Below are 25,953 nucleotides of genomic sequence, written 5' to 3'. Positions count from 1 at the left end.
CTGTCCTCCACTCATTACCTGCAGTAATGGCTCCTGTGTGACCTTATCAGTGTAAGAGGCTCCTCTGTCCTCCACTCATTACCTGCAGTAATGGCTCCTGTGTGACCTTATCAGTATAAGAGGCTCCTCTGTCCTCCGCTCATTACCTGTAGTAATGGCCCCTGTGTGACCTTATCAGTATAAGAGGCTCCTCTGTCCTCCACTCATTACCTGCAGTAATGGCCCCTGTGTGACCTTATCAGTATAAGAGGCTCCTCTGTCCTCCACTCATTACCTGCAGTAATGGCTCCTGTGTGACCTTATCAGTATAAGAGGCTCCTCTGTCCTCCGCTCATTACCTGCAGTAATGGCTCCTGTGTGACCTTATCAGTATAAGAGGCTCCTCTGTCCTCCGCTCATTACCTGTAGTAATGGCCCCTGTGTGACCTTATCAGTATAAGAGGCTCCTCTGTCCTCCGCTCATTACCTGTAGTAATGGCCCTTGTGTGACCTTATCAGTATAAGAGACTCCTCTGTCCTCCACTCATTACCTGCAGTAATGGCCCCTGTGTGACCTTATCAGTATAAGAGGCTCCTCTGTCCTCCACTCATTACCTGTAGTAATGGCTCCTGTGTGACCTTATCAGTATAAGAGGCTCCTCTGTCCTCCACTTACTACCTGTAGTAATGGCCCCTGTGTGACCTTATCAGTATAAGAGGCTCCTCTGTCCTCCGCTCATTACCTGCAGTAATGGCCCCTGTGTGACCTTATCAGTATAAGAGGCTCCTCTGTCCTCCACTCATTACCTGCAGTAATGGCTCCTGTGTGACCTTATCAGTATAAGAGGCTCCTCTGTCCTCCACTCATTACCTGCAGTAATGGCCCCTGTGTGACCTTATCAGTATAAGAGGCTCCTCTGTCCTCCACTCATTACCTGCAGTAATGGCTCCTGTGTGACCTTATCAGTATAAGAGGCTCCTCTGTCCTCCACTCATTACCTGCAGTAATGGCCCCTGTGTGACCTTATCAGTATAAGAGGCTCCTCTGTCCTCCACTCATTACCTGTAGTAATGGCCCGTGTGTGACCTTATCAGTATAAGAGACTCCTCTGTCCTCCGCTCATTACCTGTAGTAATGGCTCCTGTGTGACCTTATCAGTATAAGAGGCTCCTCTGTCCTCCGCTCATTACCTGCAGTAATGGCTCCTGTGTGACCTTATCAGTATAAGAGGCTCCTCTGTCCTCCGCTCATTACCTGTAGTAATGGCCCCTGTGTGACCTTATCAGTATAAGAGGCTCCTCTGTCCTCCACTCATTACCTGCAGTAATGGCCCCTGTCTGACCTTATCAGTATAAGAGGCTCCTCTGTCCTCCACTCATTACCTGCAGTAATGGCTCCTGTGTGACCTTATCAGTATAAGAGGCTCCTCTGTCCTCCACTCATTACCTGCAGTAATGGCTCCTGTGTGACCTTATCAGTGTAAGAGGCTCCTCTGTCCTCCGCTCATTACCTGCAGTAATGGCCCCTGTGTGACCTTATCAGTATAAGAGGCTCCTCTGTCCTCCGCTCATTACCTGCAGTAATGGCTCCTGTGTGACCTTATCAGTATAAGAGGCTCCTCTGTCCTCCACTCATTACCTGTAGTAATGGCCCCTGTGTGACCTTATCAGTATAAGAGGCTCATCTGTCCTCCACTCATTACCTGCGGTAATGGCTCCTGTGTGACCTTATCAGTATAGGAGGCTCCTCTGTCCTCCACTCATTACCTGTAGTAATGGCTCCTGTGTGACCTTATCAGTATAAGAGACTCCTCTGTCCTCCACTCATTACCTGCAGTAATGGCCCCTGTGTGACCTTATCAGTATAAGAGGCTCCTCTGTCCTCCACTCATTACCTGCAGTAATGGCTCCTGTGTGACCTTATCAGTATAAGAGGCTCCTCTGTCCTCCACTCATTACCTGTAGTAATGGCTCCTGTGTGACCTTATCAGTATAAGAGGCTCCTCTGTCCTCCACTCATTACCTGTAGTAATGGCTCCTGTGTGACCTTATCAGTATAAGAGGCTCCTCTGTCCTCCACTCATTACCTGTAGTAATGGCTCCTGTGTGACCTTATCAGTATAAGAGACTCCTCTGTCCTCCGCTCATTACCTGTAGTAATGGCTCCTGTGTGACCTTATCAGTATAAGAGGCTCCTCTGTCCTCCACTCATTACCTGCAGTAATGGCCCCTGTGTGACCTTATCAGTATAAGAGGCTCCTCTGTCCTCCACTCATTACCTGCAGTAATGGCTCCTGTGTGACCTTATCAGTATAAGAGGCTCCTCTGTCCTCCACTCATTACCTGCAGTAATGGCTCCTGTGTGACCTTATCAGTATAAGAGACTCCTCTGTCCTCCACTCATTACCTGCAGTAATGGCTCCTGTGTGACCTTATCAGTATAAGAGACTCCTCTGTCCTCCACTCATTACCTGTAGTAATGGCCCCTGTGTGACCTTATCAGTATAAGAGACTCCTCTGTCCTCGACTCATTACCTGTAGTAATGGCCCCTGTGTGACCTTATCAGTATAAGAGGCTCCTCTCTCCTCCACTCATTACCTGCAGTAATGGCCCCTGTGTGACCTTATCAGTATAAGAGGCTCCTCTGTCCTCCGCTCGTTACCTGTAGTAATGGCTCCTGTGTGACCTTATCAGTATAAGAGGCTCCTCTGTCCTCCGCTCATTACCTGTAGTAATGGCCCCTGTTTTACCTTATCAGTATAAGAGGCTCCTCTGTCCTCCACTCATTACCTGCAGTAATGGCCCCTGTGTGACCTTATCAGTATAAGAGACTCCTCTGTCCTCCACTCATTACCTGTAGTAATGGCCCCTGTGTGACCTTATCAGTATAAGAGACTCCTCTGTCCTCGACTCATTACCTGTAGTAATGGCCCCTGTGTGACCTTATCAGTATAAGAGGCTCCTCTGTCCTCCACTCATTACCTGCAGTAATGGCTCCTGTGTGACCTTATCAGTATAAGAGGCTCCTCTGTCCTCCACTCATTACCTGCAGTAATGGCCCCTGTGTGACCTTATCAGTATAAGAGGCTCCTCTGTCCTCCACTCATTACCTGCAGTAATGGCTCCTGTGTGACCTTATCAGTATAAGAGGCTCCTCTGTCCTCCACTCATTACCTGCAGTAATGGCCCCTGTGTGACCTTATCAGTATAAGAGGCTCCTCTGTCCTCCACTCATTACCTGTAGTAATGGCCCGTGTGTGACCTTATCAGTATAAGAGACTCCTCTGTCCTCCGCTCATTACCTGTAGTAATGGCTCCTGTGTGACCTTATCAGTATAAGAGGCTCCTCTGTCCTCCGCTCATTACCTGCAGTAATGGCTCCTGTGTGACCTTATCAGTATAAGAGGCTCCTCTGTCCTCCGCTCATTACCTGTAGTAATGGCCCCTGTGTGACCTTATCAGTATAAGAGGCTCCTCTGTCCTCCACTCATTACCTGCAGTAATGGCCCCTGTCTGACCTTATCAGTATAAGAGGCTCCTCTGTCCTCCACTCATTACCTGCAGTAATGGCTCCTGTGTGACCTTATCAGTATAAGAGGCTCCTCTGTCCTCCACTCATTACCTGCAGTAATGGCTCCTGTGTGACCTTATCAGTGTAAGAGGCTCCTCTGTCCTCCGCTCATTACCTGCAGTAATGGCCCCTGTGTGACCTTATCAGTATAAGAGGCTCCTCTGTCCTCCGCTCATTACCTGCAGTAATGGCTCCTGTGTGACCTTATCAGTATAAGAGGCTCCTCTGTCCTCCACTCATTACCTGTAGTAATGGCCCCTGTGTGACCTTATCAGTATAAGAGGCTCATCTGTCCTCCACTCATTACCTGCGGTAATGGCTCCTGTGTGACCTTATCAGTATAGGAGGCTCCTCTGTCCTCCACTCATTACCTGTAGTAATGGCTCCTGTGTGACCTTATCAGTATAAGAGACTCCTCTGTCCTCCACTCATTACCTGCAGTAATGGCCCCTGTGTGACCTTATCAGTATAAGAGGCTCCTCTGTCCTCCACTCATTACCTGCAGTAATGGCTCCTGTGTGACCTTATCAGTATAAGAGGCTCCTCTGTCCTCCACTCATTACCTGTAGTAATGGCTCCTGTGTGACCTTATCAGTATAAGAGGCTCCTCTGTCCTCCACTCATTACCTGTAGTAATGGCTCCTGTGTGACCTTATCAGTATAAGAGGCTCCTCTGTCCTCCACTCATTACCTGTAGTAATGGCTCCTGTGTGACCTTATCAGTATAAGAGACTCCTCTGTCCTCCGCTCATTACCTGTAGTAATGGCTCCTGTGTGACCTTATCAGTATAAGAGGCTCCTCTGTCCTCCACTCATTACCTGCAGTAATGGCCCCTGTGTGACCTTATCAGTATAAGAGGCTCCTCTGTCCTCCACTCATTACCTGCAGTAATGGCTCCTGTGTGACCTTATCAGTATAAGAGGCTCCTCTGTCCTCCACTCATTACCTGCAGTAATGGCTCCTGTGTGACCTTATCAGTATAAGAGACTCCTCTGTCCTCCACTCATTACCTGCAGTAATGGCTCCTGTGTGACCTTATCAGTATAAGAGACTCCTCTGTCCTCCACTCATTACCTGTAGTAATGGCCCCTGTGTGACCTTATCAGTATAAGAGACTCCTCTGTCCTCGACTCATTACCTGTAGTAATGGCCCCTGTGTGACCTTATCAGTATAAGAGGCTCCTCTCTCCTCCACTCATTACCTGCAGTAATGGCCCCTGTGTGACCTTATCAGTATAAGAGGCTCCTCTGTCCTCCGCTCGTTACCTGTAGTAATGGCTCCTGTGTGACCTTATCAGTATAAGAGGCTCCTCTGTCCTCCGCTCATTACCTGTAGTAATGGCCCCTGTTTTACCTTATCAGTATAAGAGGCTCCTCTGTCCTCCACTCATTACCTGCAGTAATGGCCCCTGTGTGACCTTATCAGTATAAGAGACTCCTCTGTCCTCCACTCATTACCTGTAGTAATGGCCCCTGTGTGACCTTATCAGTATAAGAGACTCCTCTGTCCTCGACTCATTACCTGTAGTAATGGCCCCTGTGTGACCTTATCAGTATAAGAGGCTCCTCTGTCCTCCACTCATTACCTGCAGTAATGGCCCCTGTGTGACCTTATCAGTATAAGAGGCTCCTCTGTCCTCCGCTCGTTACCTGTAGTAATGGCTCCTGTGTGACCTTATCAGTATAAGAGGCTCCTCTGTCCTCCGCTCATTACCTGTAGTAATGGCCCCTGTGTTACCTGATCAGTATAAGAGGCTCCTCTGTCCTCCACTCATTACCTGTAGTAATGGCCCGTGTGTGACCTTATCAGTATAAGAGACTCCTCTGTCCTCCGCTCATTACCTGTAGTAATGGCTCCTGTGTGACCTTATCAGTATAAGAGGCTCCTCTGTCCTCCACTCATTACCTGCAGTAATGGCCCCTGTGTGACCTTATCAGTATAAGAGGCTCCTCTGTCCTCCACTCATTATTTGCAGTAATGGCTCCTGTGTGACCTTATCAGTATAAGAGGCTCCTCTGTCCTCCACTCATTACCTGCAGTAATGGCCCCTGTGTGACCTTATCAGTATAAGAGGCTCCTCTGTCCTCCACTCATTACCTGCAGTAATGGCTCCTGTGTGACCTTATCAGTATAAGAGGCTCCTCTGTCCTCCACTCATTACCTGTAGTAATGGCCCCTGTGTGACCTTATCAGTATAAGAGGCTCCTCTGTCCTCCACTCATTACCTGTAGTAATGGCTCCTGTGTGACCTTATCAGTATAAGAGGCTCCTCTGTCCTCCACTCATTACCTGTAGTAATGGCTCCTGTGTGACCTTATCAGTATAAGAGGCTCCTCTGTCCTCCGCTCATTACCTGTAGTAATGGCCCCTGTGTGACCTTATCAGTATAAGAGGCTCCTCTGTCCTCCACTCATTACCTGCAGTAATGGCTCCTGTGTGACCTTATCAGTATAAGAGGCTCCTCTGTCCTCCACTCATTACCTGCAGTAATGGTCCCTGTGTGACCTTATCAGTGTAAGAGGCTCCTCTGTCCTCCGCTCATTACCTGTAGTAATGGCCCCTGTGTGACCTTATCAGTGTAAGAGGCTCCTCTGTCCTCCACTCATTACCTGCAGTAATGGCTCCTGTGTGACCTTATCAGTATAAGAGGCTCCTCTGTCCTCCACTCATTACCTGTAGTAATGGCCCCTGTGTGACCTTATCAGTATAAGAGACTCCTCTGTCCTCCGCTCACGGCCTGTAGTAATGGCCCCTGTGTGACCTTATCAGTATAAGAGGCTCCTCTGTCCTCCGCTCATTACCTGTAGTAATGGCTCCTGTGTGACCTTATCAGTATAAGAGACTCCTCTGTCCTCCACTCATTACCTGTAGTAATGGCTCCTGTGTGACCTTATCAGTATAAGAGGCTCCTCTGTCCTCCACTCATTACCTGCAGTAATGGCCCCTGTGTGACCTTATCAGTATAAGAGGCTCCTCTGTCCTCCACTCATTACCTGCAGTAATGGCTCCTGTGAGACCTTATCAGTATAAGAGACTCCTCTGTCCTCCACTCATTACCTGCAGTAATGGCTCCTGTGTGACCTTATCAGTATAAGAGACTCCTCTGTCCTCCACTCATTACCTGTAGTAATGGCTCCTGTGTGACCTTATCAGTATAAGAGACTCCTCTGTCCTCCACTCATTACCTGTAGTAATGGCCCCTGTGTGACCTTATCAGTATAAGAGACTCCTCTGTCCTCGACTCATTACCTGTAGTAATGGCCCCTGTGTGACCTTATCAGTATAAGAGACTCCTCTGTCCTCGACTCATTACCTGCAGTAATGGCCCCTGTGTGACCTTATCAGTATAAGAGGCTCCTCTGTCCTCCGCTCATTACCTGCAGTAATGGCCCCTGTGTGACCTTATCAGTATAAGAGACTCCTCTGTCCTCGACTCATTACCTGCAGTAATGGCCCCTGTGTGACCTTATCAGTATAAGAGGCTCCTCTGTCCTCCACTCATTACCTGTAGTAATGGCCCGTGTGTGACCTTATCAGTATAAGAGGCTCCTCTGTCCTCCGCTCATTACCTGCAGTAATGGCTCCTGTGTGACCTTATCAGTATAAGAGGCTCCTCTGTCCTCCGCTCATTACCTGCAGTAATGGCCCCTGTGTGACCTTATCAGTATAAGAGGCTCCTCTGTCCTCCACTCATTACCTGCAGTAATGGCCCCTGTGTGACCTTATCAGTATAAGAGGCTCCTCTGTCCTCCACTCATTACCTGCAGTAATGGCCCCTGTGTGACCTTATCAGTATAAGAGGCTCCTCTGTCCTCCACTCATTACCTGCAGTAATGGCCCCTGTGTGACCTTATCAGTATAAGAGGCTCCTCTGTCCTCCACTCATTACCTGCAGTAATGGCCCCTGTGTGACCTTATCAGTATAAGAGGCTCCTCTGTCCTCCACTCATTACCTGTAGTAATGGCCCCTGTGTGACCTTATCAGTATAAGAGGCTCCTCTGTCCTCCGCTCATTACCTGCAGTAATGGTCCCTGTGTGACCTTATCAGTATAAGAGGCTCCTCTGTCCTCCGCTCATTACCTGCAGTAATGGCCCCTGTGTGACCTTATCAGTATAAGAGGCTCCTCTGTCCTCCACTCATTACCTGTAGTAATGGCTCCTGTGTGACCTTATCAGTATAAGAGGCTCCTCTGTCCTCCACTCATTACCTGCAGTAATGGCCCCTGTGTGACCTTATCAGTATAAGAGGCTCCTCTGTCCTCCACTCATTACCTGTAGTAATGGCTCCTGTGTTACCTTATCAGTATAAGAGGCTCCTCTGTCCTCCACTCATTACCTGTAGTAATGGCTCCTGTGTGACCTTATCAGTGTAAGAGACTCCTCTGTCCTCCACTCATTACCTGTAGTAATGGCCCCTGTGTGACCTTATCAGTATAAGAGACTCCTCTGTCCTCCACTCATTACCTGTAGTAATGGCCCCTGTGTGACCTTATCAGTATAAGAGACTCCTCTGTCCTCGACTCATTACCTGTAGTAATGGCCCCTGTGTGACCTTATCAGTATAAGAGGCTCCTCTGTCCTCCACTCATTACCTGCAGTAATGGCCCCTGTGTGACCTTATCAGTATAAGAGGCTCCTCTGTCCTCCGCTCGTTACCTGTAGTAATGGCTCCTGTGTGACCTTATCAGTATAAGAGGCTCCTCTGTCCTCCGCTCATTACCTGTAGTAATGGCCCCTGTGTTACCTTATCAGTATAAGAGGCTCCTCTGTCCTCCACTCATTACCTGCAGTAATGGCTCCTGTGTGACCTTATCAGTATAAGAGGCTCCTCTCTCCTCCACTCATTACCTGCAGTAATGGCTCCTGTGTGACCTTATCAGTATAAGAGGCTCCTCTGTCCTCCACTCATTACCTGTAGTAATGGCCCCTGTGTGACCTTATCAGTATAAGAGGCTCCTCTGTCCTCCACTCATTACCTGTAGTAATGGCTCCTGTGTGACCTTATCAGTATAAGAGGCTCCTCTGTCCTCCGCTCATTACCTGTAGTAATGGCCCCTGTGTGACCTTATCAGTATAAGAGGCTCCTCTGTCCTCCACTCATTACCTGCAGTAATGGCTCCTGTGTGACCTTATCAGTATAAGAGGCTCCTCTGTCCTCCACTCATTACCTGCAGTAATGGTCCCTGTGTGACCTTATCAGTATAAGAGACTCCTCTGTCCTCCACTCATTACCTGTAGTAATGGCTCCTGTGTGACCTTATCAGTATAAGAGGCTCCTCTGTCCTCCACTCATTACCTGCAGTAATGGCTCCTGTGTGACCTTATCAGTATAAGAGGCTCCTCTGTCCTCCGCTCATTACCTGCAGTAATGGCCCCTGTGTGACCTTATCAGTATAAGAGGCTCCTCTGTCCTCCACTCATTACCTGCAGTAATGGCTCCTATGTGACCTTATCAGTATAAGAGGCTCCTCTGTCCTCCACTCATTACCTGCAGTAATGGCTCCTGTGTGACCTTATCAGTATAAGAGACTCCTCTGTCCTCCACTCATTACCTGCAGTAATGGCCCCTGTGTGACCTTATCAGTATAAGAGACTCCTCTGTCCTCCACTCATTACCTGCAGTAATGGCTCCTGTGTGACCTTATCAGTATAAGAGACTCCTCTGTCCTCCACTCATTACCTGCAGTAATGGCCCCTGTGTGACCTTATCAGTATAAGAGACTCCTCTGTCCTCCACTCATTACCTGTAGTAATGGCTCCTGTGTGACCTTATCAGTATAAGAGGCTCCTCTGTCCTCCACTCATTACCTGCAGTAATGGCCCCTGTGTGACCTTATCAGTATAAGAGGCTCCTCTGTCCTCCGCTCATTACCTGTAGTAATGGCTCCTGTGTGACCTTATCAGTGTAAGAGGCTCCTCTGTCCTCCGCTCATTACCTGCAGTAATGGTCCCTGTGTGACCTTATCAGTATAAGAGGCTCCTCTGTCCTCCACTCATTACCTGTAGTAATGGCCCCTGTGTGACCTTATCAGTATAAGAGGCTCCTCTGTCCTCCGCTCATTACCTGCAGTAATGGCTCCTGTGTGACCTTATCAGTATAAGAGGCTCCTCTGTCCTCCACTCATTACCTGTAGTAATGGCCCCTGTGTGACCTTATCAGTATAAGAGACTCCTCTGTCCTCCACTCATTACCTGTAGTAATGGCTCCTGTGTGACCTTATCAGTATAAGAGGCTTCTCTGTCCTCCACTCATTACCTGTAGTAATGGCCCCTGTGTGACCTTATCAGTATAGGAGGCTCCTCTGTCCTCCACTCATTACCTGTAGTAATGGCCCCTGTGTGACCTTATCAGTATAAGAGGCTCCTCTGTCCTCCACTCATTACCTGTAGTAATGGCCCCTGTGTGACCTTATCAGTATAAGAGGCTCCTCTGTCCTCCACTCATTACCTGCAGTAATGGCTCCTGTGTGACCTTATCAGTATAAGAGGCTCCTCTGTCCTCCGCTCATTACCTGCAGTAATGGCCCCTGTGTGACCTTATCAGTGTAAGAGACTCCTCTGTCCTCCACTCATTACCTGTAGTAATGGCTCCTGTGTGACCTTATCAGTATAAGAGACTCCTCTGTCCTCGACTCATTACCTGTAGTAATGGCCCCTGTGTGACCTTATCAGTATAAGAGACTCCTCTGTCCTCCACTCATTACCTGCAGTAATGGCCCCTGTGTGACCTTATCAGTATAAGAGGCTCCTCTGTCCTCCACTCATTACCTGCAGTAATGGCCCCTGTGTGACCTTATCAGTATAAGAGGCTCCTCTGTCCTCCACTCATTACCTGCAGTAATGGCTCCTGTGTGACCTTATCAGTATAAGAGGCTCCTCTGTCCTCCACTCATTACCTGCAGTAATGGCCCCTGTGTGACCTTGTTATCAGTATAAGAGACTCCTGTCCACAACCTCAGTCACACTCCAAACTCCACTATAGCCCTGCTCCAGGCTGGGAAGACTGAATCTGCAATAGGCAAGCAGCTTGGTGTGATGACATCAACTGTGGGACAATAATTAGAAAATGGAAGACACAAGACCACTGATAATCTCCCTGATCTTTCGCCATGGGGTCAAAATGATCACAAGAACGGTGAGCAATAATCCCAGAACCACACGGGGGACCTAGTGAATAACCTGCATAGAGCTGGGACCACCGTAACAAAGGCTACCATCAGTAACACACTACACTGCCAGGCACTCAGATCCTGCAGTGCCAGACGTGTCCCCTGCTTAAGCCAGTACATGTCCGGCCCCGTCTGAAGTTTGCTAGAGAGCATTTGTATTATCCAGAGGAGTATTTGGAGAATGTCGTATGGTCTGATGAAACTGAAGTAGAACTGTTTGGTAGATACACAACTCATCGTGTTTGGAGGAGACCGAATGCTGAACAGCATCCAAAGAACACCATACCTACTGTGAAGCATGGGGGTGGCAACATCATGTTTTGAGGCTATTTCTCTGCAAAGGGACCAGGACGACTGATCCGTGTACATGAAAGAATGAATGGGGCCATGTATCGTGAGATTCTGAGCACAAACCTCCTTCCATCAGTGAGGGCATTGCAGGTGAGACGTGGCGGGGTCTTCAGCATCATAATGATCCCAAGCACACAACCAGGGCAACAAGAGATTCACAACAACTTTTATTATTGACCAAATACTTATTTCCACCAGAATTTACAATAAAATCTCCTGGATCAGAGGCGGGGATCTCCTGGATCAGAGGCGGGGATCTCCTGGATCAGAGGCGGGGATCTCCTGGATCAGAGGCGGGGATCTCCTGGATCAGACGCAGGGATCTCCTGGATCTTCTCATTGTGTCTCTCCTAGTTGTGGTCACCTCTGATGTCAGTTACAGGCGAACCTCCTCTTTATAAGGGGGGACGCGCACAATAGGGGCTGGATACTGACTCCCCCCTCTGTATATATATATATACTCTTTCCTCTGGGTACAGAACTCTCCGCTTCTTTCTTGCACAATTTGTCCTCATTTATCGATGATGAAATATTTATTCTTCACAATCATTTACCGCACAATGACGAGTGATAACAGAGCGAGCGCCCGTCCCCCTCCACTATCACACCCCGGAGCGGACCCCCACATCAGGCGTCACCCCCGAACCACACACTGATCCTGAGATACCTCCTGTATTATACTCCAGAGCTGCACTCACTATTCTGCTGGTGCAGTCACTGTGTGCATACATTACATTACTGATCCTGAGTTACCTCCTGTATTATACTCCAGAGCTGCACTCACTATTCTGCTGCTGCAGTCACCGTGTACATACATTACATTACTGATCCTGAGTTACCTCCTGTATTATACTCCAGAGCTGCACTCACTATTCTGCTGGAGCAGTCACTGTGTATATACATTACTGATCCTGAGTTACCTCCAGTATTATACTCCAGAGCTGCACTCACTATTCTGCTGCTGCAGTCACTGTGTGCATACATTACATTACTGATCCTGAGTTACCTCCTGTATTATACTCCAGAGCTGCACTCACTATTCTGCTGCTGCAGTCACCGTGTACATACATTACATTACTGATCCTGAGTTACCTCCTGTATTATACTCCAGAGCTGCGCTCACTATTCTGCTGCTGCAGTCACTGTGTACATACATTACTGATCCTGAGTTACCTCCTGTATTATCCTCCAGAGCTGCACTCACTATTCTGCTGGTGCAGTCACTGTGTACATACATTACATCACTGATCCTGAGTTACCTCCTGTATTATACCCCAGAGCTGCACTCACTATTCTGATGGTGCAGTCACTGTGTACATGCATTACTGACCCTGAGTTACCTCCTGTATTACACTCCAGAGCTGCACTCACTATTCTGCTGGTGCAGTCACTGTGTACATACATTACATTACTGATCCTGAGTTACCTCCTGTATTATACTCCAGAGCTGCACTCACTATTCTGCTGGAGCAGTCACTGTGTATATACATTACTGATCCTGAGTTACCTCCAGTATTATACTCCAGAGCTGCACTCACTATTCTGCTGCTGCAGTCACTGTGTGCATACATTACATTACTGATCCTGAGTTACCTCCTGTATTATACTCCAGAGCTGCAGTCACTATTCTGCTGCTGCAGTCACCGTGTACATACATTACATTACTGATCCTGAGTTACCTCCTGTATTATACTCCAGAGCTGCACTCACTATTCTGCTGGAGCAGTCACTGTGTATATACATTACTGATCCTGAGTTACCTCCAGTATTATACTCCAGAGCTGCACTCACTATTCTGCTGCTGCAGTCACTGTGTGCATACATTACATTACTGATCCTGAGTTACCTCCTGTATTATACTCCAGAGCTGCACTCACTATTCTGCTGCTGCAGTCACCGTGTACATACATTACATTACTGATCCTGAGTTACCTCCTGTATTATACTCCAGAGCTGCGCTCACTATTCTGCTGCTGCAGTCACTGTGTACATACATTACTGATCCTGAGTTACCTCCTGTATTATCCTCCAGAGCTGCACTCACTATTCTGCTGGTGCAGTCACTGTGTACATACATTACATCACTGATCCTGAGTTACCTCCTGTATTATACCCCAGAGCTGCACTCACTATTCTGATGGTGCAGTCACTGTGTACATGCATTACTGACCCTGAGTTACCTCCTGTATTACACTCCAGAGCTGCACTCACTATTCTGCTGGTGCAGTCACTGTGTACATACATTACATTACTGATCCTGAGTTACCTCCTGTATTATACTCCAGAGCTGCACTCACTATTCTGCTGGAGCAGTCACTGTGTATATACATTACTGATCCTGAGTTACCTCCAGTATTATACTCCAGAGCTGCACTCACTATTCTGCTGCTGCAGTCACTGTGTGCATACATTACATTACTGATCCTGAGTTACCTCCTGTATTATACTCCAGAGCTGCAGTCACTATTCTGCTGCTGCAGTCACCGTGTACATACATTACATTACTGATCCTGAGTTACCTCCTGTATTATACTCCAGAGCTGCGCTCACTATTCTGCTGCTGCAGTCACTGTGTACATACATTACTGATCCTGAGTTACCTCCAGTATTATACTCCAGAGCTGCACTCACTATTCTGCTGCTGCAGTCACTGTGTGCATACATTACATTACTGATCCTGAGTTACCTCCTGTATTATACTCCAGAGCTGCACTCACTATTCTGCTGGTGCAGTCACTGTGTACATACATTACATCACTGATCCTGAGTTACCTCCTGTATTATACCCCAGAGCTGCACTCACTATTCTGATGGTGGTCACTGTGTACATGCATTACTGACCCTGAGTTACCTCCTGTATTACACTCCAGAGCTGCACTCACTATTCTGCTGGTGCAGTCACTGTGTACATACATTACATTACTGATCCTGAGTTACCTCCTTTATTATACTCCAGAGCTGCACTCACTATTCTGCTGCTGCAGTCCTTGTGTGCATACATTCCTGTAGTCGGGCCCTGTGTGGGCAGGCTTGTGAGTGCAGCTCTGGATGTGAGTGCAGTGTGCTCTTGTGTGTTGCAGGTAGATATGAGCCTCTCGTTCTGTGGGAATAACACCACCTCCTCGTACAATGTGAATCGCGGGGTGCTGAACAACATCTGCTTCCTGGACGCCCTGAACCTCGTCCCGCACGTCTTCCTGCTCTTCATCACCTTCCCAATCCTGTTCATTGGTGAGTGCCCGGCGCAGACTCGGGGCCTGAGCTGTGGAGGCAGCGGCTGCTCTGCACCTGATGCATGGGAGCGTACATAGATACGGCTGCTCCTGGTTATAGGGATCATACACATAGATACGGCTGCTCCTGGTTATAGGGATCATATATTTTCATATATACGGGCTGCTCCTGGTTATAGGGATCATACACATAGATACGGCTGCTCCTGGTTATAGGCATCATATACATAGATACGGGCTGCTCCTGGTTATAGGGATCATATATATTCATATACACGGGCTGCTCCTGGTTATAGGGATCATACACATAGATACGGCTGCTCCTGGTGATAGGCATCATATACATAGATACGGGCTGCTCCTGGTTATAGGGATCATATATATTCATATACACGGGCTGCTCCTGGTTATAGGGATCATACACATAGATACGGCTGCTCCTGGTTATAGGGATCATACACATAGATACGGCTGCTCCTGGTTATAGGGATCATACACATAGATACGGCTGCTCCTGGTTATAGGGATCATATATTTTCATATATACGGGCTGCTCCTGGTTATAGGGATCATACACATAGATACGGCTGCTCCTGGTTATAGGGATCATACACATAGATACGGCTGCTCCTGGTTATAGGGATCATACACATAGATACGGCTGCTCCTGGTTATAGGGATCATATATTTTCATATATACGGGCTGCTCCTGGTTATAGGGATCATACACATAGATACGGCTGCTCCTGGTTATAGGCATCATATACATAGATACGGGCTGCTCCTGGTTATAGGGATCATATATATTCATATACACGGGCTGCTCCTGGTTATAGGGATCATACACATAGATACGGCTGCTCCTGGTTATAGGCATCATATACATAGATACGGGCTGCTCCTGGTTATAGGGATCATATATATTCATATACATGGGCTGCTCCTGGTTATAGGGATCATACACATAGATACGGCTGCTCCTGGTTCTAGGGATCATACACATAGATACGGCTGCTCCTGGTTATAGGGATCATACACATAGATACGGCTGCTCCTGGTTATAGGGATCATACATATATATATATATATACACGGGCTGCTCCTGGTTATAGGGATCATACATATATATATATGTATATATATATATATATACACGGGCTGCTCCTGGTTATAGGGATCATACATATATATATATATGTATATATATATATATATATATATATATATATATATATACGGGCTGCTCCTGGTTATAGGGATCATACACATAGATACGGCTGCTCCTGGTTATAGGGATCATTCACATAGATACGGCTGCTCCTGGTTATAGGGATCATACATATATATATATATGTATATATGTATACACGGGCTGCTCCTGGTTATAGGGATCATACACATAGATACGGGCTGCTCCTGGTTATGGGGGCACATACATAGATAGAGGCTGTTCCTGGTTATGGGGGCACATACATAGATAGAGGCTGTTCCTGGTTATGGGGGCACATACATAGATAGAGGCTGTTCCTGGTTATGGGGGCACATACATAGATAGAGGCTGCTCCTTGTTATGGGGGCACATACATAGATAGAGGCTGCTCCTGGTTATAGGGGAGCATACATATATATGGGCTGCTCCTGGTTATAGGAATCATACATATACAGTTAGGTCCAGAAATATTTGGACAGTGACACAAGTTTTGTTATTTTAGCTGTTTACAAAAACATGTTCAGAAATACAATTCTATATATAATATGGGCTGAAAGTGCACACTCCCAGCTGCAATATGAGAGTTTTCACATCCAAATCGGAGAAAGGGTTTAGGAATCATAGCTCTGTAATGCATAGCCTCCTCTTTTTAAAGGGACCAAAAGTAATTGGACAAGGGACTCTAAGGGCTGCAATTAACTCTGAAGGCGTCTCCCTCGTTAACCTGTAATCAATGAAGTAGTTAAAAGGTCTGGGGTTGATTACAGGTGTGTGGTTTTGCATTTGGAAGCTGTTGCTGTGACCAGATAACATGCGGTCTAAGGAACTCTCAATTGAGGTGAAGCAGAACATCCTGAGGCTGAAAAAAAAAGAAAAAATCCATCAGAGAGATAGCAGACATGCTTGGAGTAGCAAAATCAACAGTCGGGTACATTCTGAGAAAAAAGGAATTGACTGGTGAGCTTGGGAACTCAAAAAGGCCTGGGCGTCCACGGATGACAACAGTGGTGGATGATCGCCGCATACTTTCTTTGGTGAAGAAGAACCCGTTCACAACATCAACTGAAGTCCAGAAAACTCTCAGTGAAGTAGGTGTATCTGTCTCTAAGTCACCAGTAAAGAGAAGACTCCATGAAAGTAAATACAAAGGGTTCACATCTAGATGCAAACCATTCATCAATTCCAAAAATAGACAGGCCAGAGTTACATTTGCTGAAAAACACCTCATGAAGCCGGCTCAGTTCTGGAAAAGTATTCTATGGACAGATGAGACAAAGATCAACCTGTACCAGAATGATGGGAAGAAAAAAGTGTGGAGAAGAAAGGGAACGGCACATGATCCAAGGCACACCACACCCTCTGTAAAACATGGTGGAGGCAACGTGATGGCATGGGCATGCATGGCTTTCAATGGCACTGGGTCACTTGTGTTTATTGATGACATAACAGCAGACAAGAGTAGCCGGATGAATTCTGAAGTGTACCGGGATATACTTTCAGCCCAGATTCAGCCAAATGCCGCAAAGTTGATCGGATGGGCATAGTACAGATGGACAATGACCCCAAGCATACAGCCAAAGCTACCCAGGAGTTCATGAGTGCAAAAAAGTGGAACATTCTGCAATGACCAAGTCAATCACCAGATCTTAACCCAATTGAGCATGCATTTCACTTGCTCAAATCCAGACTTAAGACGGAAAGAACCACAAACAAGAAAGACCTGAAGGCTGCGGCTGTAAAGGCCTGGCAAAGCATTAAGAAGGAGGAAACCCAGCGTTTGGTGATGTCCATGGGTTCCAGACTTAAGGCAGTGATTGCCTCCAAAGGATTCGCAACAAAATATTGAAAATAAAAAATTTTTTTTGGGTTTGGTTTATTTGTCCAATTACTTTTGACCTCCTAAAATGTGGAGTGTTTGTAAAGAAATGTGACAATTCCTACAATTTCTATCAGATATTTTTGTTCAAACCTTCAAATTAAACGTTACAATCTGCACTTGAATTCTGTTGTAGAGATTTCATTTCAAATCCAATGTGGTGGCATGCAGAGCCCAACTCGCCAAAATTGTGTCACTGCCCAAATATTTCTGGACCTAACTGTATATGGGCTTTTCCTGGTTATAGGAATCATACATATATATGGGCTGCTCCTGGTTATGGGGGAACATACATATATATGGGCTGCTCCTGGTTATGGGGGAACATACATATATATGGGCTGCTCCTGGTTATGGGGAAACATACATACAGTTAGGTCCAGAAATCTTTGGCCAGTGACACAATTTTGGCGAGTTGGGCTCTGCATGCCACCACATTGGATGTGAAATGAAACCTCTACAACAGAATTCAAGTGCAGATTGTAACGTTTAATTTGAAGGTTTGAACAAAAATATCTGATAGAAATTGTAGGAATTGTCACATTTCTTTACAAACACTCCACATTTTAGGAGGTCAAAAGTAATTGGACAAATAAACCAAACCCAAACAAAATATTTTTATTTTCAATATTTTGTTGAGAATCCTTTGGAGGCAATCACTGCCTTAAGTCTGGAACCCATGGACATCACCAAACGCTGGGTTTCCTCCTTCTTAATGCTTTGCCAGGCCTTTACAGCCGCAGCCTTCAGGTCTTGCTTGTTTGTGGGTCTTTCCGTCTTAAGTCTGGATTTGAGCAAGTAAAATGCATGCTCAATTGGGTTAAGATCTGGTGATTGACTTGGCCATTGCAGAATGTTCCACTTTTTTGCACTCAGGAACTCCTGGGTAGCTTTGGCTGTATGCTTGGGGTCATTGTCCATCTGTACTATGAAGCGCCGTCCGATCAACTTTGCGGCATTTGGCTGAATCTGGGCTGAAAGTATATCCCGGTACACTTCAGAATTCATCCGGCTACTCTTGTCTGCTGTTATGTCATCAATAAACACAAGTGACCCAGTGCCATTGAAAGCCATGCATGCCCATGCCATCACGTTGCCTCCACCATGTTTTACAGAGGGTGTGGTGTGCCTTGGATCATGTGCCGTTCCCTTTCTTCGCCACACTTTTTTCTTCCCATCATTCTGGTACAGGTTGATCTTGGTCTCATCTGTCCATAGAATACTTTTCCAGAACTGAGCTGGCTTCATGAGGTGTTTTTCAGCAAATGTAACTCTGGCCTGTCTATTTTTGGAATTGATGAATGGTTTGCATCTAGATGTGAACCCTTTGTATTTACTTTCATGGAGTCTTCTCTTTACTGGTGACTTAGAGACAGATACACCTACTTCACTGAGATTGTTCTGGACTTCAGTTGATGTTTTGAACGGGTTCTTCTTCACCAAAGAAAGTATGCGGCGATCATCCACCACTGTTGTCATCCGTGGACGCCCAGGCCTTTTTGAGTTCCCAAGCTCACCAGTCAATTCCTTTTTTCTCAGAATGTACCCGACTGTTGATTTTGCTACTCCAAGCATGTCTGCTATCTCTCTGATGGATTTTTTCTTTTTTTTCAGCCTCAGGATGCTCTGCTTCACCTCAATTGAGAGTTCCTTAGACCGCATGTTGTCTGGTCACAGCAACAGCTTCCAAATGCAAAACCACACACCTGTAATCAACCCCAGACCTTTTAACTACTTCATTGATTACAGGTTAACGAGGGAGACGCCTTCAGAGTTAATTGCAGCCCTTAGAGTCCCTTGTCCAATTACTTTTGGTCCCTTGAAAAAGAGGAGGCTATGCATTACAGAGCTATGATTCCTAAACCCTTTCTCCGATTTGGATGTGAAAACTCTCATATTGCAGCTGGGAGTGTGCACTTTCAGCCCATATTATATATAGAATTGTATTTCTGAACATGTTTTTGTAAACAGCTAAAATAACAAAACTTGTGTCACTGTCCAAATATTTCTGGACCTAACTGTATATATGGTCTGCTCCTGGTTATAGGAATCATACATATATATGGGCTGCTCCTGGTTATGGGGGAACATACATATATATGGGCTGCTCCTGGTTATGGGGGAACATACATATATATGGGCTGCTCCTGGTTATGGGGAAGCATATATATATATATATATATATATATGGGCTGCTCCTGGTTATAGGAATCATACATATATATGGGCTACTCCTGGTTATGGGGACACATACATATATATGGGCTGCTCCTGGTTATGGGGGAACATACATATATATGGGCTGCTCCTGGTTATAGGAATCATACATATATATGGGCTACTCCTGGTTATGGGGACACATACATATATATGGGCTACTCCTGGTTATGGGGGAACATACATATATATGGGCTGCTCCTGGTTATGGGGGAGCATACATATATACGGGCTGCTCCTGGTTATGGGGGAGCATACATATATACGGGCTGCTCCTGGTTATGGGGGAACATACATATATATGGGCTGCTCCTGGTTATGGGGGAGCATACATATATACAGGCTGCTCCTGGTTATAGGAATCATACATATATGTGGGCTGATCCTGGTTATAGGAATCATACATATACAGTTAGGTCCAGAAATATTTGGACAGTGACACAAGTTTTGTTATTTTAGCTGTTTACAAAAACATGTTCAGAAATACAATTCTATATATAATATGGGCTGAAAGTGCACACTCCCAGCTGCAATATGAGAGTTTTCACATCCAAATCGGAGAAAGGGTTTAGGAATCATAGCTCTGTAATGCATAGCCTCCTCTTTTTCAAGGGACCAAAAGTAATTGGACAAGGGACTCTAAGGGCTGCAATTAACTCTGAAGGCGTCTCCCTCGTTAACCTGTAATCAATGAAGTAGTTAAAAGGTCTGGGGTTGATTACAGGTGTGTGGTTTTGCATTTGGAAGCTGTTGCTGTGACCAGACAACATGCGGTCTAAGGAACTCTCAATTGAGGTGAAGCAGAACATCTTGAGGCTGAAAAAAAAGAAAAAATCCATCAGAGAGATAGCAGACATGCTTGGAGTAGCAAAATCAACAGTCGGGTACATTCTGAGAAAAAAGGAATTGACTGGTGAGCTTGGGAACTCAAAAAGGCCTGGGCGTCCACGGATGACAACAGTGGTGGATGATCGCCGCATACTTTCTTTGGTGAAGAAGAACCCGTTCACAACATCAACTGAAGTCCAGAACACTCTCAGTGAAGTAGGTGTATCTGTCTCTAAGTCACCAGTAAAGAGAAGACTCCATGAAAGTAAATACAAAGGGTTCCCATCTAGATGCAAACCATTCATCAATTCCAAAAATAGACAGGCCAGAGTTACATTTGCTGAAAAACACCTCATGAAGCCAGCTCAGTTCTGGAAAAGTATTCTATGGACAGATGAGACCAAGATCAACCTGTACCAGAATGATGGGAAGAAAAAAGTCTGGAGAAGAAAGGGAACGGCACATGATCCAAGGCACACCACACCCTCTGTAAAACATGGTGGAGGCAACGTGATGGCATGGGCATGCATGGCTTTCAATGGCACTGGGTCACTTGTGTTTATTGATGACATAACAGCAGACAAGAGTAGCCGGATGAATTCTGAAGTGTACCGGGATATACTTTCAGCCCAGATTCAGCCAAATGCCGCAAAGTTGATCGGACGGCGCTTCATAGTACAGATGGACAATGACCCCAAGCATACAACCAAAGCTATCCAGGAGTTCATGAGTGCAAAAAAGTGGAACATTCTGCAATGGCCAAGTCAATCACCAGATCTTAACCCAATTGAGCATGCATTTGACTTGCTCAAATCCAGACTTAAGACGGAAAGAACCACAAACAAGAAAGACCTGAAGGCTGCGGCTGTAAAGGCCTGGCAAAGCATTAAGAAGGAGGAAACCCAGCGTTTGGTGATGTCCATGGGTTCCAGACTTAAGGCAGTGATTGCCTCCAAAGGATTCGCAACAAAATATTGAAAAAAAAAATATTTTGTTTGGGTTTGGTTTATTTGTCCAATTACTTTTGACCTCCTAAAATGTGGAGTGTTTGTAAAGAAATGTGACAATTCCTACAATTTCTATCAGATATTTTTGTTCAAACCTTCAAATTAAACGTTACAATCTGCACTTGAATTCTGTTGTAGAGGTTTCATTTCAAATCCAATGTGGTGGCATGCAGAGCCCAACTCGCCAAAATTGTGTCACTGCCCAAATATTTCTGGACCTAACTGTATATGGGCTGCTCCTGGTTATAGGAATCATACATATATATGGGCTGCTCCTGGTTATAGGAATCATACATATATACGGGCTACTCCTGGTTATAGGAATCATACATATATACGGGCTACTCCTGGTTATAGGAATCATACATATATACGGGATGCTCCTGGTTATAGGAATCATACATATATATGGGCTGCTCCTGGTTATAGGAATCATACATATACATGAGCTGCTCCTGGTTATGGGGGAACATACATATATATGGGCTGCTCCTGGTTATGGGGGAACATACATATATATGGACTGCTCCTGGTTATGGGGGAACATACATATATATGGGCTGCTCCTGGTTATGGGGGAACATACATATATATGGGCTGCTCCTGGTTATGGGGGAACATACATATATATGGGCTGCTCCTGGTTATAGGAATCATACATATATATGGGCTGCTCCTGGTTATGGGGGAACATACATATATATGGGCTGCTCCTGGTTATAGGAATCATACATATATATGGGCTGCTCCTGGTTATGGGGGAACATACATATATATGGGCTGCTCCTGGTTATAGGAATCATACATATATATGGGCTGCTCCTGGTTATAGGAATCATACATATATATGGGCTGCTCCTGGTTATGGGGGCACATACATATATATGGGCTGCTCCTGGTTATGGGGGAACATACATATATATGGGCTGCTCCTGGTTATGGGGGAACATATGGAGCATATTCATGTTAAGAACCTCTGCACATGTAATGTCACCTTGGGTGAATGTTTGGAGGGGACCCCACAGATGATGCTCTGCACAGATGCTGCAGACCGTTGCGCTCCTCATGTGACCTGTTGGGATTGTGGTGTTGTTGCTGTGTGTGATTTCTGGATATGTTTGGGTTTCTCGCAGGATGGGGCAGTCAGAGCTCCAAGGTCCAGATCCACCACAACACCTGGCTGCACTTCCCGGGGCACAACCTGCGATGGATCCTGACGTTTGTGCTGCTGTTTGTGCACGTCTGCGAGATCGCGGAGGGCATCGTGTCAGACGCGTGAGTACAACTGCACATCACTGCGGATCGGGCACTGCAAGAGCAGCTCCAGTCACCTCCAGAGCTGCACTCACTGATCTGCTGTTACATTGTGTCTTATCCTCCAGTCACCTCCAGAGCTGCACTCACTGATCTGCTGTTACATTGTGTCTTATCCTCCAGTCACCTCCAGAGCTGCACTCACTGATCTGCTGTTACATTGTGTCTTATCCTCCAGTCACCTCCAGAGCTGCACTCACTGATCTGCTGTTACATTGTGCCTTATCCTCCAGTCACCTCCAGAGCTGCCCTCACTGCTCTGCTGTTACATTATGTCTTATCCCCCAGTCACCTCCAGAGCTGCACTCACTGATCTGCTGTTACATTGTGTCTTATCCTCCAGTCACCTCCAGAGCTGCACTCACTGATCTGCTGTTACATTGTGTCTTATCCTCCAGTCACCTCCAGAGCTGCACTCACTGATCTGCTGTTACATTGTGTCTTATCCTCCAGTCACCTCCAGAGCTGCACTCACTGATCTGCTGTTACATTGTGCCTTATCCTCCAGTCACCTCTAGAGCTGCCCTCACTGCTCTGCTGTTACATTATGTCTTATCCCCCAGTCACCTCCAGAGCTGCACTCACTGATCTGCTGTTACATTGTGTCTTATCCTCCAGTCACCTCCAGAGCTGCACTCACTATTCTGCTGTTACATTGTGTCTTATCCTCCAGTCACCTCCAGAGCTGCACTCACTATTCTGCTGTTACAGTGTGTCTTATCCTCCAGTCACCTCCAGAGCTGCACTCACTGATCTGCTGTTACATTGTGTCTTATCCTCCAGTCACCTCCAGAGCTGCATTCACTATTCTGCAGTTACATTGTGTCTTATCCTCCAGTCACCTCCAGAGCTGCACTCACTGATATGCTGTTACATTGTGTCTTATCCTCCAGTCACCTCCACAGCTGCACTCACTGATCTGCTGTTACATTGTGTCTTATCCTCCAGTCACCTCCAGAGCTGCACTCACTGATCTGCTGTTACATTGTGTCTTATCCTCCAGTCACCTCCAGAGCTGCACTCACTGACCTGCTGTTACATTGTGTCATCCTCCAGTCACCTCTAGAGCTGCAGTCACTGATCTGCTGTTACATTGTGTCTTATCCTCCAGTCACCTCCAGAGCTGCACTCACTATTCTGCTGTTACATTTTGTCTTATCCTCCAGTCACCTCCAGAGCTGCACTCACTGATCTGCTGTTACATTGTGTCTTATCCTCCAGCCACCTCCCTAACTGCACTCACTGATCTGTTACATTTTGTCTTATCCTCCAGTCACCTCTAGAGCTGCAGTCACTAATCTGCTGTTACATTGTGTCTTATCCTCCAGTCACCTCTAGAGCTGCACTCACTGATCTGCTGTTACATTGTGTCTTATCCTCCAGTCACCTCTAGAGCTGCAGTCACTGATCTGCTGTTACATTGTGTCTTATCCTCCAGTCACCTCCAGAGCTGCACTCACTGATCTGTTACATTGTGTCTTATCCTCCAGTCACCTCTAGAGCTGCAGTCACTGATCTGCTTTTACATTGTGTCTTATCCTCCAGTCACCTCTAGAGCTGCAGTCACTGCTCTGCTGTTACATTGTGTCTTATCCTCCAGTCACCCCCAGAGCTGCACTCACTGATCTGCAGTTACATTGTGTCTTATCCTCCAGTCCCCCCCAGAGCTGCAGTCACTGATCTGCTGTTACATTGTGTCTTATCCTCCAGTCACCTCCAGAGCTGCACTCACTGATCTGCTGTTACATTGTGTCTTATCCTCCAGTCACCTCTAGAGCTGCAGTCACTGATCTGCTGTTACATTGTGTCTTATCCTCCAGTCACCTCCACAGCAGCACTCACTGATCTGCAGTTACATTGTGTCTTATCCTCCAGTCACTTCCAGAGCTGCACTCACTGACCTGCTGTTACATTGTGTCATCCTCCAGTCACCTCTAGAGCTGCAGTCACTGATCTGCTGTTACACTGTGTCTTATCCTCCAGTCACCTCCAGAGCTGCACTCACTGATCTGCTGTTACATTGTGCCTTATCCTCCAGTCACCTCCAGAGCTGCACTCACTATTCTGCTGTTACATTGTGTCTTATCCTCCAGTCACCTCCAGAGCTGCACTCACTATTCTGCTGTTACAGTGTGTCTTATCCTCCAGTCACCTCCAGAGCTGCACTCACTGATCTGCTGTTACATTGTGTCTTATCCTCCAGTCACCTCCAGAGCTGCATTCACTATTCTGCAGTTACATTGTGTCTTATCCTCCAGTCACCTCCAGAGCTGCACTCACTGATATGATGTTACATTGTGTCTTATCCTCCAGTCACCTCCACAGCTGCACTCACTGATCTGCTGTTACATTGTGTCTTATCCTCCAGTCACCTCCAGAGCTGCACTCACTGATCTGCTGTTACATTGTGTCTTATCCTCCAGTCACCTCCAGAGCTGCACTCACTGACCTGCTGTTACATTGTGTCATCCTCCAGTCACCTCTAGAGCTGCAGTCACTGATCTGCTGTTACATTGTGTCTTATCCTCCAGTCACCTCCAGAGCTGCACTCACTATTCTGCTGTTACATTTTGTCTTATCCTCCAGTCACCTCCAGAGCTGCACTCACTGATCTGCTGTTACATTGTGTCTTATCCTCCAGTCACCTCTAGAGCTGCATTCACTGATCTGCTGTTACATTGTGTCTTATCCTCCAGTCACCTCCAGAGCTGCACTCACTGATCTGTTACATTGTGTCTTATCCTCCAGTCACCTCTAGAGCTGCAGTCACTGATCTGCTTTTACATTGTGTCTTATCCTCCAGTCACCTCTAGAGCTGCACTCACTGATCTGCTGTTACATTGTGTCTTATCCTCCAGTCACCTCCAGAGCTGCACTCACTGATCTGTTACATTGTGTCTTATCCTCCAGTCACCTCTAGAGCTGCAGTCACTGATCTGCTTTTACATTGTGTCTTATCCTCCAGTCACCTCTAGAGCTGCAGTCACTGCTCTGCTGTTACATTGTGTCTTATCCTCCAGTCACCCCCAGAGCTGCACTCACTGATCTGCTGTTACATTGTGTCTTATCCTCCATTCACCTCTAGAGCTGCAGTCACTGATCTGCTGTTACATTGTGTCTTATCCTCCAGTCACCTCCAGAGCTGCACTCACTGATCTGCTGTTACATTGTGTCTTATCCTCCAGTCACCTCTA

General features: G+C 46.5%; 1 protein-coding gene across 1 annotated transcript in view; it reads left to right on the top strand.

The window, feature by feature from the left end:
* LOC142271631 (ATP-binding cassette sub-family C member 9-like) overlaps positions 1-25,953 on the top strand; it is a gene marked incomplete at its 3' end in the record, with an annotated part of 54,868 nt that overhangs the window by 15,643 nt on the left and 13,272 nt on the right. The window contains exons 2-3 of the mRNA XM_075332473.1: positions 14,155-14,305; positions 22,579-22,720. Of these exons, the coding sequence (XP_075188588.1) occupies positions 14,161-14,305; positions 22,579-22,720 (287 nt within the window). The remainder of the gene's footprint in view (positions 1-14,154; positions 14,306-22,578; positions 22,721-25,953) is intronic.

Source organism: Anomaloglossus baeobatrachus, unplaced genomic scaffold (assembly GCF_048569485.1).
Source record: "Anomaloglossus baeobatrachus isolate aAnoBae1 unplaced genomic scaffold, aAnoBae1.hap1 Scaffold_3381, whole genome shotgun sequence".
Lineage (NCBI taxonomy): Eukaryota > Metazoa > Chordata > Amphibia > Anura > Aromobatidae > Anomaloglossus > Anomaloglossus baeobatrachus.
Note: the sequence above shows the minus strand (reverse complement) of the source record. Positions and strands in the feature narration are given on the sequence as shown.